The 18,622-nt window shown below is 36.5% G+C and overlaps 1 protein-coding gene across 1 annotated transcript; it reads left to right on the top strand.

The window, feature by feature from the left end:
• The first annotated feature begins 5,221 nt into the window (after positions 1–5,221).
• On the top strand, positions 5,222–8,726 carry LOC113358757 (cytochrome P450 78A5-like). The gene is made up of 2 exons (XM_026602421.1): positions 5,222–6,225; positions 7,932–8,726. The coding sequence occupies exons 1-2, from the start codon at positions 5,293–5,295 to the stop codon at positions 8,541–8,543; spliced, it is 1,545 nt and encodes a 514-aa protein (XP_026458206.1). The 5' UTR covers positions 5,222–5,292; the 3' UTR covers positions 8,544–8,726.
• The last annotated feature ends 9,896 nt before the right edge of the window (positions 8,727–18,622 follow it).

Below are 18,622 nucleotides of genomic sequence, written 5' to 3'. Positions count from 1 at the left end.
GAAGCGGTAACAGAAATCATCACTAATTCATTTTCTTAACAACAACAAGAAACCAACTGCAACCCCATGACCCTTTTTCTCATATAAACCAGATTTAGTGAATTCAGAAACCAATTTCCTATACAAACTTGATAATTTTTTAGTAACCCTAATTTTATCTGGAAAAAATTGATTTTCAGAATCTCAAAAATTAAAAACATAGAAACATTCATGACTTCCTTAGGGCTTAGGGTTTCGATTAGATTAGAAGAACATCAAAATATGCAGTCGATTTGGGGGGAAAATGAAACCTAACTTTGAACATCAAAATTAAACATCGACTTACTTCTGTGAGAGTCTCTGATGATGACTGATCATCACACTTCTTCTCTGATGAGAGTCACTTCCTTCTCAACTTCTCGAATCACACTTCTTCTCTGATGATGGTGAAAAACGCTCCTCCTCTACTAGAGTCTAGAATCGAATAGAGAAGTCGAAGATAGATTAGATTAATTAGGTTATCCCTGTCGGCAGCATATATCTAGGGGTAGGAATTACAAGTACACCCCTAGACTATCGGATATCGGATATTAACCTAACGGAAAGGCCTATTCCAATATCGTTATCGTTAAGAGAAAATATCCGATAAAATATCCGATATCCGATATGTCGGATAAAATCCTATAGGATGTCGGATTTCGGAAATGGATATCGGATATCGGTTATCCGTTGCCAGCTCTAACCAAGGGCATCATCTCTTTACAAATTGAAGGCGCGAGTCAACACTGGTATAGTCTTGGTAAAGTCAAAACAGGGATTTGCGGTCAAACTTAGATTCCTTCCAAACAAAATATACTTCAGTCTTCAATTCCTTCAAACTCAATATTCACTAACGAATTCAAACTTTATTCGCATCTCATCATGTATCAGTCTTTCTCTTTACTGGTATTCTCGTCAGCCATTACGCTTGGCATTTCAAATTTGTACCTCCTAGAGACTAAATTGATATGCTTGTTCATTTCCTACGATTCTTATTAGGTTGGGTTTGCATATACATACACTTCCATTAGCCGCAACCGCATGATCATTATTTTTGTTTTGTAAAAAAGATTTTGTGTTGACGAGTTCTAGATTTTGAGATTTTTATTATCACCTAATAATCTTACGGAATAATAGAATGACATCGGAAATCAGAGTTGCACAAAAGTTGACTCATCTTGATCTTGCCGAATCCGACATGACAAAGGTTTATTTAAAAGTAATCGACCTTTTTGGCTTTTCACACGGTTCTAGAATTACATAACCATTGGTAGCGGTTTGGTCCATGAGTATTATCCTCCCTGGTTCGAGGCTTAGGAGTTTTATTTGAGGCATGTTACTAAAGACAAAAAGGATCATTAGGGAGGTAATTTCCCAAACCCCCTTAGACAACTATTTTCTTACTGCCTATTTCACCCCTAATTAATTAGTGTTAATTAATTGTTTTAGGTGTTAATTAACTGTGTTAGATGTGAGATCAACTAATTTAATTGAACCTCAAAATCATCAAACAACTGAAAACAAATTATTTTTTCGAAAACACCACCCAGAAATGGTTTACGTTCATGCTCTCGTAAACCGATTCTAGGTGGTGTTTTCAAATTTTCGAAGGACATCAAGAATCGGTTAACGTAGACGTAAATTAATCCGATTCTAATGATCGGTTTTCTTTTCGTACATATAGACTGATTATTTCATTTTAGTAAGGAAAAACAATTCATTCGTACTTCATTCATTTCAAATCTACTCATTTTCTTAGGAATAACGGATGCACTTAGCACGTGCATCAAGTCGTTGAACCCCTAGACGATCCTAGTGGACGAGTTATATTCTCGTGAGGGTTTATATAAATATATACCCACCAAATATACACAAAAACTCCTAAAACTATCAATCTTCGCCAGAGGAATCCGAGTCCGATTTACCAACATACTCCAGAATTTTGGATAGTATGAAGTGATAGCATATGAATGCTAGATAAGTTCCCTCCAAGTAGTGCGCTTTCATGACTTCATACTACAATAACACAATACAAACTTACTTTGTTAGTAACACATTGATAAAAGTATATCATGTAAAACAATAGTAAAAATACTTATAAAGTGTTGAAGGGACAAGCTAAAGTAGCAAGAATTCAAAATCCGTTGTTGGATAGCTATAAAAGCAACTATCTCATTTTGGATAAATTGGTATCTATCATGGATTTTTTGAAGACTTATTCTCTTCGGATTCCCATAATCTTGCTTATATTTGTTATATATCTTCGCCCAAAAGGTTTCGGGCTACCCTTACGGGGGAGAGATCTACAACTCGACTTTCGGCGTACCATGTTTTGATGATGACCAAATTTTTGGCGGAGTCACACGATGCCATGCTTGTATTTGGAGGTATGAAATTAGTAGTTGTAGAATATATGGAGTAGGAGCGAATCGAATGAGCAAGTTTGAGTCAAATTGGGTCCGGGGATGAGGTCTCTTTAATAGACTAGATTTTTATCGATAAATGTGAAATAATTTAGTACTCGAATGTCAATAAAAATCGAATGTTTTTTGATTCCCACTAGAATCGGTCTTTATAATTGGAAATATGACCGATTGTGCCTGAAAATCAACAAAAAAAAAAATTGAACTTTCCACTGACAGTAATCGGTTTATATATTTGCATATGAAATCCGATTCTAACTAGAAAAGGATACAGAAACCTGACATCTCTGAGGCATGAAGAACTAGATTATATTGATACCCATATAAACCAAATTATCTGATGAAGCCTCAAAAAAATCGGTTTATATGTGCAGTTATATAGATTGATTGTTTGCATGTATTTGCAAAATATATATTGAAGCATGCATAAACTCGTTTCATCATAAAACAATTACATATCACAAGTATAATTAAAACTGTAAGTGCATTAAGTTCATAAACCCATTTTACCATAGTTAAATCCAAAAAGAAACCATAATCATCCCAAAAAGTGTTACGATTAAACCACTAAAAGTCTTAAAAACTTAAACTTATAATATCTTATTTATCTAGCATAAGAGAGCATCAACATCATGGAGCTGCAACATTTGGAGCATCAACATCACCATCAGCATCAACACCATCGGCGGTAGCACGTGCATTGGCAGCATCAACTTCTGCTTCTGTCATTTCTGCAAACAGACTATTCATATGTCTGTCGTATGACCTCCAATACAATTACATCCCTCATTTTCATAAAAAAACCTGATGATCTCAACCATCTCTTCATATGCAAGCTTGTCAGCCAGTGCCAATGCCTGCTCCAAATTGGTCTTCTTGCCACAGGCGAACTTGTAAAGGCTTCTAGGAACAACAACCTCTGGTTTCCTGTCAACATCCTCTTTTTGGATGGCTCAATGATAAAAGTCTAAGTGACCGAAGTCCGTATCTACAAAAAAAAATTAATCTGGTTTAACACGGTCTATAGGAAAACATATGTAATCCTATTCTACATAGAAAACTACACAGGAAAACGAAACAACATGAATCAGTGGATAAAACATATATATAGAAACCGATTGTGATATGGGAATCTGAACAAACAATTTCAATATTAGGCACATGAACCACGTCCATAAAAACCGATTGTAGTAGCAAAGAGTTCAAAAAAAATTAGTATCCAGAATTAGTTCATGCTAATGCACTTATAAACCGATTCTGGTGATGTCTTCACATATCCTGAGTTCTACCCAGAATCAGTTGATGTTAATCATCCTATGAACTGATTCCTTTGCATGCTCTTTATCGAATAAAGAACAAAACCCAGAATCGGTTGATGTGCTAGATATTTTGAAACGTGTAAATCAACGAATAAATGCTAATAATAGAACGAAGATTTACCTTATCTTTGTTGGATCGGAGATCATTGCAAGTGAAGATACAAGAAAAAAAATCTGAGTCGGGTTTATGGAATTTGGAAAGATTAGATGAGAATAGAATTTTTTTTCTATTTTTGGTTTTTTCCTGAAAATAGTAATAGATTTGTATATGGGTTAGCATTGAGGCTAATTTGATGCTAGATTGGTACTTTTGTCAAATTTGACACCCATATCCATTTGTAAAAGTTGGAAGAGAAAATTGATAGGTCTCAAATAAAACCCCTACGAGGCTAGGCCTAAAACTAGGGAGGATTATTATGGCCATTACTAGGTGAAATTCTCACTGAAATCGCGGGCAACACAGTATTTCCAAGCTATTCGGGGTACGGATAATGTTCGGAACGGAATACGTACGAGTATTATTATACGGATTGTAAAAGTCAAACTCGGTCAAAAATCCGGTTAACGGTCGTAATTCGGTAGCAATACGGAACCACATAAGTACGTTATAATCCGTTTTAGAGATATGAATTCGACATACAAAATTCGGCATATATTAACCTGTAAAAAAATTATTTTTAACAGAATCTCTTCTTAGATATCATGATTTAATGAACTACACATATGGCACGTGCATTATAATCAGCAAATAACGTGTCCGTTGGTTGTATTGGAATTAGATAGGTGTATGTAAGATTTTAAAATTTTAAAATATAAACAAGAATGATACTTCAGTGATGACATGGCAAAGAATTATACGGACCGTATTATTCGGTAATTCATAAATACGTGTATAATTCGTTTTGGGCTGGAAATTCGTAGATCTAAGTCGAGGTTCCAAAGATACGAATGAATCATAGTCGAGTTGGTTACTAACCAGGCTGCCAACAGTTCTAAACTGTACACACGCAAAACCGAGCTGAATCATAGTCGATTTGGTTTTGGTTTTGAATTTCGGAACCCGCCTATGGTTCCACAGTTTCGGCTCAACCGAACTGAGCTCCCGATGTGCAAATGGAAATCGAATAACTTTTATCAAGAGACTTGACTTACAACACTTGCATGTGTTCAGGTAGATTTATGGAGGGTCCGAGCATAAACTTTTGTTTCCCTTATCAAAATCAAACTGTCTTATCGGCGATTGAACATAGATGCCACCTAAGCAAAATTCAGTTGTCGTTGGATGATAAGCGATTAACGGTTATAAAACTCAGTCAACTAACCATGGTACAGAAACAGACACGTGTCAGCTAACCACGGTTACATTAATCAAATTCCATACTCTAATTAAGTTAACCAACTTTCGTAAATTCCCTATAAATACCAATCAAAACCAGCACTTAACATCACTCCAAATTTAGATTAAACACTCTCTACTAAACCGATTTCATCACCACATTATTCAAACAAACAGAAAAGAAGCCATCCCAACTATGAATTCAACTTCTTCTTTACTAGCGAATTTTTCACTTTTCATTCATGAATTCCCCTGGCTTACTACAATTCTCTTTGCTCTGTCTCTCCTCCCTTTTCTTCTAAGCTTTTGGTTAATTCCAGGAGGCTTTGCATGGAGAAATTTCAATCAATCAAAAAAGTATCCAAAACTTCCAGGTCCATTCGGTTTGCCCTTTTTTGGCAGTTTAGCGTTAATGGGGTCAATTCCTCATCGTAAACTATCCGAAATTGCAACTCGACTAGGGGCAACAAGACTGATGGCATTCAGTTTAGGTAATACGCGTATGATCATCAGTAGCGACCCTGAAACCGCGAAAGATATCTTATGTGGTACTTCATTTGTTAACCGTCCGGTTAAAATCTCGGCCAAAATCCTCATGTTCGAACGTGCTATCGGTTTCGCTCCTTCCGGTGATTACTGGAGGAAGATTAGACGTATTGCTGCAACTCATATGTTTGCACCCAAGAGAATATCTTCTTTAGAAGGTGTAAGAAAGAACTTGAGTGATGTAATGATTGAAGAAATTTCTAAGGAGATGGGTTCAAATGGATTGGTGGAGATGAAGGGTATATTAGGAAAAAGCTCATTATGTAACGTTGTGGAAAGTGTATTTGGAAGAAGTCTAATGAGTTTAGAAGGTTTGGAATTGAGAGATATGGTTGAAGAAGGGTATGAATTAATCGGGAAATTTAATTGGGTGGATTATTTTAATTTCGGGTTCTTGGATTTTCATGGGGTTAAGAGGAGATGTCATAAATTATCTGAAAAAGTCAGGAATTTGGTTGGTTTGTTTATCGAAGAAAGGAGAAAAGATGGTGATGCCAATGAAAAATCTGATTTCCTTAGTGTTTTGCTCAACTTGCCGCAAGAAGATATGCTAAGTGACTCCGACATGGTGGCCATACTGTGGGTAAGTAATATCTTAGTTCTCCTTTGAATCGGTTAATATTTTTCTATTTCAGTTATGTAAAACTGACAAAAAATAATTTGATAGAAACATTGTTGGTTTTAAAACGACAAAGTACCCATTATTGGTATGACAATCTTATAAAATAAAAAGTTCTTTTTTCTCCCTTATGATATAATCAATTGGAAAATTTATATTAAATTTTTCAAAATTATCAGGTTTTATGATTATATTATCATTTTTGAATAATAGCCAGTTTTTTTTCTTTCGAAATTAACACGTTTTATTGTTATATTATCATTTTTTAATAGCAAACATGTTTTCTATAACTGACACCGAATTTACGTGATAACTTTTCAAAAATCGTGTTGTCAATTTTACATAACAGATAAATTTTCTTATTGTTATCGGTTTTTTAAAATATTAGTAGAAAAGAAAAAAAAAAAGCAAAAATTGATATGCAGATTTTTTAGTTTTAATAATTCTGTTGCATGTAACAAACGAACTAAATTACTTTTGTCAAGTTGTCAATTCATTCTTTGTTTTCTTGATGACATAATACAAGTACCTAAATTAAAATATTAGTTCATTAGAGAAATCAAGATCCCCCACATTCTCTTATTATAGTATTCCACAATACAGTGCACTTGTGCACGTACACCCAAAGCTTTGGATAATTAGCTTAATTCTCTTACTAATTATTTAATTCAAATTAGTAATATATTACAAATAATACTATATTGTTTTTGCATAAGACAAAACACAAAATATAGTATAACACTAGTTTGATTGGTTCTTTAACCGTATGATAATACTTTTTTCTTTTAGTTTTTGCTTGTTTGATTTTTCCTATTTAAACGTAAAATTAGAGTAGTGATGATTTAGCAAAACTCAATTAGCTATAATAGCCACATTTTAGCACTTAAGTAATTAACTTGACATATTCTCTGTTTAGATTCCACAGTTGCCACCTTTGACTGCTGATAATTTACTGATAAAACCAAAATAATCGATGTAGGCATCTAAGGAAGCAATGTTTTTATATATAGTAGAAAAATAACTTGTTAGATTAATCAAATGTTTTTCTAAGGATATTGTTATATGATTGAAGCATCAATCATTTCATGGAGAATAATACCCTTAGCTAGGTAGTTAATTAAATGAAAGCATCTTATCACTAACAACATATAGGTGTTCAAAATATCCGTCAGCAAAAGAATTATTTAAACCAAATGTTGAAGCTGGTTTCGCAAAAATGTGATATGGATAACCGAAATAAGAAATTCAGGAACCTAAGAGAATGAATCAAAACATTTGTATTCTAAAAACGGAATACCCGTATTTTTTTTTTGTTTACTATATTATAATTGTTTCAATACTAAAATTATAAGCCAATAATTGATCAATTAATTATTAAAATATAATTAATTATGCTTATAATAAAATAAACATAAATAAAAATGTTTAATTATTGGTTTAGTTAATACTAGGACCCTTCATTAACTAGGTCTCATATAAGACCAATTCGCACCTTTTGAGCTACCTTGTTTATATGTTTAAAATTAGGAAACGAAATATAAATTATATTTAGAATTTCTCTATTTTGTTTTTATTTTTCAAGACGTATATGCGGTCCAGCATAATAATTGAGATTGAAAATGGAAATTCAGACTAATGTTTGTTTTTTCTTTGGAATTTTGTGGTTATAGGAAATGATATTCCGAGGAACGGATACGGTATCCATTTTACTGGAATGGATCATGGCAAGAATGGTGTTACACCCGGAAATGCAAGCCAAAGCACAAGAAGAAATCCGTTCCGGTGTTGGCAACGACAGACACGTCCAGGACACGGATATCCCAAATCTGCCGTACCTACAATCAATAGTGAAAGAAGTACTACGGATGCACCCACCAGGCCCACTAATGTCGTGGTCCCGTTTAGCTGTTGAAGATGTCCACATCGACAAATTCTTCATCCCAGCTGGTACAACTGCGATGGTTAATATGTGGGCCATAACTCACGATGGGTCCATTTGGAAAGATCCATTAGTGTTTAAACCTGAGAGATTCATCGAACAGGATGTGAACGTTATGGGTACGGATCTACGCCTTGCACCGTTCGGAGCAGGTCGTAGGGTTTGTCCTGGTAAGGCGTTGGGTTTAACCACGGTGCATTTGTGGTTTGCTCGACTCCTTCAAGAATTCACCTGGTCTGCAGCAAAACCAGTGGATCTATCAGAACGCCTTCGTCTATCCATGGAAATGAAGAACCCAGTTGCCTACCGAGTTGTTCGCAGGAACACGATGAACTACATTTGATTCGACACATCGGCAACTCTACCATTTAATATGTAAATAGTAAATTGTGTTACATTTGATATGTTTTATGTTGTGTTTTGAGGTCGTAACTTGATTTTAAGTTCTTGATATGTAAGTTATATAAGTATATATATATATATATATATAATAAGCCTGTAACATTCTTTTCTTAACTTTTATTTGTAAGAGCTGGGGAAAAAAGAAGAAAATGTTCGATATTCAAACCTAAGGTTGTTTATCAATTTATGCTATAGGTCTATCCAAAAAATGAAGACAAAATATTACAGTTAGGACCTTTGGGTATACTTTGTTGGCAGTGTATTTAGGCTTTAAAGGTTTATATACATGTCTCATTGTAGTACTTCTACTTCATTTAATTATTTTTAGATATAATTCTAATTTTATTGAAAGCTATCATTAAAAGCAAACAAAGACTACATCAAAATGGACTAAATTACTTGAGATCCTTTCCGTTAAAATTTACATACAAACATAATTGTGGCGTTTATTTCTTAGAAAAAAAAGAAAAAACATAATTGTGGCATAGTTTCTCCAAAAAAGACTTGGTTTTTTGGTGGACATTTGACGTTCATCCTGTCGTCTTATCCCCTTTAACACGAGTGAGCAGGCAAGGCGAACAAGCTTCCAACAAATATTTAGTCCAAATTGGTATCATGTGTGTCAATTCTCCTGGATGGAAATAAGGAAGTTAGGTTGGTTCCTACGGGAGATGGCCGAACCTCTATTTTCCATGCCAGCTGGCCTGGCAAACTGGCCAAGCCACTATGGGAAATAAGTCAAGCGATCGAGTTTCCACCGAGCGGTCGAGACTACACCGTTAGCGGTTGAGTCTTGACCGCTCGGTGTTGTTTACATCGTTAGCGGCGTAGTCTCCACCGTTCACGGTCGGTGCTCCACCAGCTATGAATACCACCATTCCGTTCAGTTTTCCATTCACTAATTTTTTTTCCTTCTTTCTTCCTTAGAGAGCAGACCAGAGCGATTTCTTAAAAATGAGTAGTACAAAAACAAATAGACAAAGAAAAAGAAACAGGAAAGAAAAAGGAAAATGGGTTGCAGATAGTGATATTGTATGGGTTCGGGATAAAGAGCAAGAGTTCGCTAATGTTAGTGATGTGATTTGTAGAAAGTGGTAAAAGTGGTTCGATTCTCAGACTTGTGAAGGATATTAATTAGACTTAAATTCTAATATTAAAATAGAAAATTCACTAAAATTTTTAGCAAACTCAATCAAAGATGATATCAATATTAAAAGAAACACTGAGGCTAAGATTCCACTATTTTCCAAGTTCAAAGTGATTAAACCAATACTTATATTTATGCAATTTTCTCGTTTAATTTGATTCTAAAATATTGCAACAAGTAGATTTTCAAAAGTAATAATTGTAAATACCAAGTATGAAGCATCAAAAGTCTTAAAACTAAGCATACTCCATCAAAATAAATCACAATCACTCAAATCAAAAATCATATTCAATAATAGTTCAAGACAAATAATCATATAATTATTGCAAATAAAAAGATAAAATAGAATATACCACTTTTTGTTGGAAAAATAGCTTCCTCTATCGCCTCAGCAATGGGGTTTAGCTCCTCATATTAATCATGGTCTCAAAATATGTTTTTGTTGCTCAAAAGATGATTAAAAGAGTGAAAAGTAATAACACATACTGTTTGCAACACTGTATTGGTGTTGCAGAATCACTGTTACAGGGCGAAATAGTAGCTAGAGACCTAATGCAACCGATGTGATGAACGACACATAGGTTTTGATGTGAAACAACGATAGTTTTTTGCGACAGTTGCTTGTGCGTCAATGTTCTTCGTGTTCTTCCTCTTCAGCAGCAGCAGCAGCAGAATATTGTATTTTCCTGCAACTCGATCTCTGGAGATCTGTGGTGTTCTAAACTTCTCCTAAGGTTTTCTCATCTCCCTGTTTCGGTCCCAGCATCCTATTTATATACACAACAACCAAAAATACCGATTAAATCTCTGGTTTTCTTTTCCAAAAAGGTCACGGCTTTTCTTCCCTGTTTTGATTAAAACTCTCATTAGTAAATATAGGATATGATCCTATGCGTCCATATACTCTCTCAATCATTCACGTATCTTCCCAAATCATCAACATACTCGACAATGTTTCCACGTACTTTCCAAAAGCAAAGCCAATAAACCCTAGAATATATCCCTTCTCTGTTTTCTTTGAAAACGAATGTTAATCTTCTCACACGTCTTCTGTGCTAATACAAACTCTCTTACCATCGTTGGTTTGTCGCCAATACTCATTATCAATCCAAGTTTATCCATTCCCGGGAATATCTATCGCATTGTCTTGCTCTAACACGATGCTGCAACGAGTTTCCTGCCAAAAAGCAAAAATTCAAATGTAGAAGATGACGACCCTTATCCTGCTGCTGGGTGCTTTTAACACTTAGGGTGCCCTGGGTGTAAATAACAAGTAGGTGCCCCTTAGTAATTGAGTGCCCTTATCCAAATAAAGGGTGTCTTTAGTGATTTCCTCCCACGAGCGCAAATACCACTTTTTTGAGCCAATTTTCGCGCAAAAGCTTATTTCTCCAAAAACACCTACAAAAACATAAAATAATCAAATAAGTATAAAAGCGAGCACTAACAATACACATAATTGAGATCAAAATAGACACATAAATGCGTCTATCAAATACCCCCAAACTTATTATTTGTTAGTCCTCGAGCAAAAATAAAATAAAAATCCTAATTCACTGTCGCAGGCATCGTCGATTGCATTTAGCGTATGCAATAAGCCTTTAAACCCCTAGGTGTCCCTAGTGGCGGAATGTTGTCTCCGGAGGGCTTACCAGAGGTATACCCACAAAACCTTTATACTCCAGACCCTAGCTATCTACACAGAACCTTGGAAGGCACTAAAGAATCTCCTTGGTCGGCATACTTATTGACTACAGGAGGAAGTACCCTGATGCGAAATTCCAATTGTTGTACACGAGTTTGCACTCAAGCATACTAAAATTCATATATAAGTGACAGAGCTCTACTCAGATAGTTGCACTATGGACATCAATATCCGGAGTCGAAACTAATCACATGGATAGATCAAGAAGATGGGTATAGATAAAAACATAGATGGTTTTGATGTTTACTAGGTGAACGGTGTTTCTCATATCTGTCTGAAGGCCTCCGCCAAAATGAACCTATCCTAATGGACTGAGATACTAGTCTGACTAATGTCAACACACTGGCATATACAAGGGTACCAGTGGTAACTTTATTGAATTTATTCCAGTTGGTCTGATAGTCTGGTCGCAGTTTTTTTTTTTCCTTTTTTTTCAACTCTTTTTTTTTTTTGTATCTCAATCACTCTAATTCACCCTAGCATTGGTAACAACTTGAATCGTGAGCCCCACCTAATCACTTAGAGAAACATAGTTTAAAAACAAAACAAAATAAAAACAGAAGTGAAAAGGACTCAACGAGATGTGGTGAAACTATCATGTTATTTCTAACACCTGAGTTTTGTGCTTTTATGAATAGACTCTTTAGATGTTGCCATCTAGTCAGATTGGTTCCTCAATTTCTACAACCAAAATGCTTCCATCCACTTAGATTGGTTAGTGTCATCCTTAATAGGGATAAATTTCTAGGCTCTGGAGTTTATTTATTGCAACGGAAAGGTAACGAAAAGTTCTACCCCACTCCCAAACTTAAATCTAACATTGTCCTCAATGTTTCTAATTAAATAACAATACAAAAAATATAAGTAACATGAGGAAATAGTAAAGAGAGAAGTCGGAAAGATAGTACCTGGGTGAAGAGTAACCAAAAACCTACAAAAATATTATACAACATACAAAATCGCCTCGATGGTTAATCAAGGTAAAGAGGGTCCTCCAGAGGGACCTCCTCAACATCACCTGTAGGAAAAGGCTCTAAAAAGGGCTTCAATCGCTGACCGTTAACCTTCGAAGAACTACTACCATCTGGTGTCTCAATCTCAACAGCGCCATGAGGAAAAAAAGTACGTACCACAAAAGGACCGGTCCACCGAGACCGCAACTTCCCGGGGAATAGATGCAAACGAGTGTCATACAGAAGAACTTTTTGACCTGGAGAAAATGACTTTCGTAAAATATTCCTATCATGCACAAGTTTCATTTTGTTCTTATACTCCTTAGCACTATCGTATGCATCTCTACGAATCTCGTCCAACTCATTGAGCTGGAGCTTTCTTTGAGCTCCTTCCTTGCCAAGTGAAAATTTTAAGTTCTTAATAGCCCAATAGGCTCGATGCTCAGGAAGGTGACATGCCTTGCCAAACACTAAACGATAAGGTGACATTCCAATGGGTGTCTTAAACGCAGTACGGTAAGCCCATAAGGCATCAGTAAGCCTCGACGACCAGTATTTCCTATTTGGATTAACTGTTTTCTCTAGAATACGTTTAATTTCCCTATTGGAAACCTCTACCTGACCACTAGTCTGGGGGTGATATGGGGTTGCTACTTTATGGGTAATACCGTATTGTTTCATTAGAAGAGAAAACGGTCTATTACAAAAGTGTGAACCTCCATCACTAATTATAGCTCGCAGCGTACCAAAACGTATAAGTATATTCTCTTTCAAAAACTGGACTACGACCCTGTGGTCATTCGTTTTACACGGAACCGCCCCAACCCACTTAGACACATAGTCTACAGCGACAAGTATGTAAAGATAACCAAACGAAATAGGAAATGTACCCATAAAATCAATGCCCCACATATCAAATACCTCAATCACTAAAATAGGGTTCAAAGGCATCATATTTCTACGTGAAATGGTTCCTAACTTCTGGCAACGCTCACAAGAAACATAATGACTATGAGAATCTTTAAACAACGAAGGCTAGTAAAATCCACACTGCAAAATCTTAGCAGCAGTCTTCTTAACACTAAAATGACCTCCACATGCATGTTCATGACAAAAGGAGATAATACTAGACTGGTCACTCTCAGATACACATCTCCTAATAATCTGGTCCGGACAATACTTAAACAGATAAGGATCGTCCCAAAATAAATGCTTAACCTCGGCTAAAAACCTAGAACGATCTTGCTTACCCCAATGTTGAGGGGTTCGACCAGTAACAAGATAATTCACTATATTTGCATACCAAGGTGATTGGGCTACTACATTTTCTGCACCCTTTTTGTCTCTAATTTCTGGGAAAAATTCCTGTAACAATAGGATCCATCTAATCAATCTAGGTTTGGTATCCTTCTTAGATAAAAGGTATTTCAAAGCAGCATGATCTGTATAGATTATGATCTTAGAACCTAATAGGTAGGACCTAAACTTATCCAAGGCAAACACGATGGCTAAAAGTTCCTTCTCGGTAGTTGTGTAGTTCATTTGGGCATCATTAAGAGTTTTGCTAGCATAATAAATCACATGAAGTAATTTGTTTTCTCGTTGTCCTAAAACGACGCCTATAGCATAATCTGAAGAATCACACATAATCTCAAAGGGTAGGTTCCAGTTAGGTGCCTGGACTATCGGGGAAGTAGTGAGTAAAGTTTTAAGCTTTTCAAAAGCCTCTAAACAAGCATCATCAAAGACAAACTTAACATCTTTTGCAAGCAAATTGCAAAGAGGTCTAGAAATCAAGCTAAAATACTTAATGAATCGACGGTAAAAACCTGCATGCCCTAGGAATGACTTAATATCTTTTACAGTTTTTGGGACCTGTAAAGTCTTAATAAGGTCAACTTTGGCTTTGTCTACCTCTATACCCTTTGAAGAGACGATGTTCCCTAACACAATTCCTGATTTAACCATGAAATGGCATTTTTCCCAATTAAGAACTAATTTTTTTTCCTTACACCTAGTCAACACTAATTTCAAATGATGCAAGGACTCATCGAAAGATGAACCAAACACTGAAAAATCATCCATAAAAACCTCTAAGAACCTTTCTACCATATCAGAAAATATGCTCATCATACAACGCTGAAAAGTTGCAGGGGCATTACATAGCCCGAAAGGCATGCGTCTATACGCAAAGGTACCAAAGGGACAGGTAAAAGTGGTTTTCTCTTGGTCTTCTGGGGCAATAACGATCTGATTATAACCGTAGTAGCCATCTAAGAAGCAATAATGACTATGTCCAGCTAATCGCTCTAGCATTTGGTCGATAAAAGGAAGGGGAAAGTGATCCTTCCTTGTGACCTTGTTCAATTTCCTATAGTCAATACACACACGCCATCCCGTGGTCACTCGGGTTGGGATTAATTCATTATTATCATTCTGGACTACAGTGATACCTGATTTCTTGGGGACAACCTGAACAGGGCTGACCCACTTACTGTCTGAAATTGGGTAAATAATACCCGCATCTAACAACTTAAGCACCTCTTTTCGAACTACCTCTTTCATGTTAGGGTTCAGTCGACGTTGCATCTCCCTAGAAGGTTTGGAGTCTTCCTCTAAATGAATCTGATGCATACACACAGTAGGACTTATACCCTTAATGTCTGCTATAGTCCACCCTAAAGCTTCCTTATTGTCTTGAAGTACATTTACTAGCCTACTTTCCTGATCACTATCCAAATCGGAAGCTACAATCACAGGTAAAGTCTCAGATGGGCCTAAAAACACATACTTTAGAGTATCGGGTAGTGGTTTAAGGTCCAACTTTGGGGGCTCTTCTAAAGAAGGAATTAGGGTAGTCTCAGAAACTGGTAACGGTTCGAACCTAGCTTTCCATCTATCAGTGTCTAACACAGGGGTAGAATCTAATAGAGCATTCACCTGTTCAATAGTGCTATCGTCGTCAAAATCTAAACCAAAATGGGATAGACAACTTTCTAATGGGTCTTCAGACAAAATGTTTGGTAATGACTCCTGAACTAAGGCTTCTATCATGTTCACCTCTTCAACACATGTGTCATCTAGCTCATGAGGTGCTTACTGACATTAAAAATGTTCATCTCCATAGTCATATTACCAAAAGATAAACTCATCACACCATTTCGACAGTTAATGATCGCATTAGACGTAGCTAAAAATGGGCGACCTAAAATCACAGGTATCTGGTTCTCTGGGTCAGGGACAGGTTGGGTATCTAGGACCACGAAATCCACTGGATAAATAAACTTGTCGACCTCAATAAGACATCCTCAATAACACCTCGAGGATTTTAACAGACCTATCAGCTAACTGCAGTGTCATCTGAGTAGGTTTCATTTCACCAAGTCCTAGCTGTAAGTATACATGGAATGGCAGTAGTTCACACTGGCTCCTAAGTCAAGTAAAGCTTTTTCTACCCGGAAGTTACCTATTGTGCAAGCAATGGTAGGAGAACCTGGGTCTTTGTACTTTGGAGTTGTGGTGTTTGAATGATTGAACTTACGTGACTAGCTAAAAAGGCTTTCTTATGGACGCTAAGTTTTCGCTTTCGCGTACACATATCCTTAAGGAACTTGGCATAAGCAGGAATTTCCTAATTGCATCTAATAAAGGAAGGTTTATGGTAACTTGCTTAAAAATCCAATATGTCATTAAAGTTCGATTCCTTCTTTGTTGGTACTAATAGCTGAGGAAATGGGGCTCTAGGCATAGAATCAGACCTCTCAGGAACTGAGTTGGCATCATCAGAAATTTTATCAGTTTCCTTAGCTAGTGGTCCTGAGGGGTGAACTACAGTATGTTCACTATCGGGCATGGTTACCTGATTGTCTACTATTCTACCACTCCTAAGGGTTCTAATAGCATTCAATTGATTCGATGGTTTTGTACCTACTTCATGAACTCCTCTAGGATTGGGATTAGTCTGACTAGGGAACCTACCATTATCTCTCTCACTTAAGGTTTAGCTATTTGGCCGACTTGAAGTTCTAACTTAGCAAGGCTCTGAGCATTAGTTTGAAAATTCTGCTTGGTTTCCTGTTGAAAACTAACATGGCTCTGTGCTAACATTTCCTGAGTTTTTGCTAACATCTTAATAGATTCCTCTAAGCTAGTCGTTTTATTTTCTGGGCCTGATGTATTCCTAGTGTAGCCAAAACCTGGGGGAGCATTAGAATTATTAGACTGACCCTGACTCTGGCCCTTAGACCATGAAAAGTTCGGATGGTTCCTCCAACCAGGATTATAGGTTTCTGAATATGGGTCAAACTTCTGACGATTATCAAACCTAGTGTTATTATATAGAGCATTGGCTTGCTCTTCATTATTCTGGCCTTCCCAAAGAGGCTCCAATCTACCACTAGTGTTACCCACTTCTAAAGCTTCTAACCTTTTCGCTATAGCAGCAATTTTGGCATCTGATTCATAGCCTCCTTCTACCCTATTAACGTTTCCTCTGCTAAGAAGAATTGTTTTCTGGGGTCCCCTACTACTTTCCCATTGTTGGGTTTTTCGGCGACTTCATGCAAATATGTCATCGCGTCATCAACTGTTTGGTTCTCAAATCCACCAGTACACATAGATTCTACTGTGGTTGTGGTGGGATAATCTAAACCCTCATAAAGGATCTGAACTAACCTAACCTTCTCTAAACCATGATGAGGACATTGGGCTAATAAATAATTGAACCTTTCCAAATACCTATACAAAGCTTCTCCCTCCTGTTGAGAAAACGTGCAAATTTGCGTTCTAATAGACGATGTTTTGTGCCTAGGGAAAAACTTGTTCAAAAAGGCAGATGTAAGTTGTTCATACATTTCGATTGACCCGGAAGCAAAACTATATAGCCACGATTTAGCTTTATCTTTCAGGGAAAAGGGGAATAACCTAAGTTTCAAAGCATCATCATCTAGGTTTCTAATCCTGAGGGTACTACAAATTTCCTCAAAGTCCCTAACATGGAAATAGGGGTTTTCATTTTCTTTCCCTAAAAAGATTGGGAGCAGATGTAAGGTCCCAGGTTTAAGTTCATAAGTTGCTTCCGTCTCATCTAACCTGATATATGAGGGACGAGTAGTCATAGTTGGATTCAACAAAGCTTTCAAAGTTGCCATTTCTGGCGCTATCAGAGCAACAACGATTCTCTCCTCATTCAAAGGACGTTCAAAAATAGACTCTTCAAAAGTCGGACTCTCTAGATTAAGGTAATCGAGACGCTTCGAACTACTAGGTTTCTCTTTAACAAATCTACCTAGTGCGTCTCTTTTACGTTCAGGCATACAATAGAATTTTCTAAATTTGAAGGGTAAGCAAACACGGATCAAGGTCGACTCAAACAAATCAAACCTATTGATTTCTAGCAAACAAAAAGCATGATGGCTCCACTTAGATTGTTTCTAGACCAGCTTCTAATCCTTCGAATGGGAATTCGTTACAATTTAAGCAAACCCCTCTGGAATAAATCCGAGTTAACGTAAGTTGAATAGAGGAGAGGGAAGATCGGTGGAGCTTTGATACCCAAGGCCTCACCGGTATTACAAGGAGGCGCAGTCACGCATTCAACTTACAGAAACCGTCAAGAACTTCGAAGTATGCTTAAAAGAGTAACCAATATTTTTCGAATGACTTTCCTGTTAAGCTCGTTACCCTATCGGTCTCGTTCTAGTCAAAATTTTAGGCTTAGGTTCGCGTAGGTTACGTGTTCCTAAAGCGGGCAAGAAGAGAACGGTGATGAAATCCGAACCCTTATCTTGTATGGCCAGGCCTTGTCCTTTACTAGAAAAATAAATGTCCGTATTCAGTCCTCAACATATATGCATATGAAAGAGTCCAGTAACTCGCTGACAGGGGATTCGCGAGTGTTTAGAATCTTACCTCCCGTTCGAGACGGGGGATGAATCGGTTGTAGTCGACTCGGGCCACTGACTCCGATGTCTAGTGTACGAACCCAAGGTGCAGAGACAATATCGTAATTTTCCTCCTTCTCTGCAAACAGTTTATATTTAAAGTACCCTTATGTAGGGTAATAAAAAAAAATAATGTCCCAAAGTCCAAAAGTCCAAAAGTCCAAAAGAAGTAAAGAAAAATTACAAAAATAATAAACCCTAATACAATTTTTTTTTTTAAAAAGAAAATACACAAACCTTAAACTAAAATTGTCTAAAATAAAATTGTCTTCT

This window comes from Papaver somniferum, chromosome 3, assembly GCF_003573695.1.
Source record: "Papaver somniferum cultivar HN1 chromosome 3, ASM357369v1, whole genome shotgun sequence".
Classification (NCBI taxonomy): domain Eukaryota; kingdom Viridiplantae; phylum Streptophyta; class Magnoliopsida; order Ranunculales; family Papaveraceae; genus Papaver; species Papaver somniferum.
This window is presented reverse-complemented; position numbering and strand designations above follow the sequence as displayed.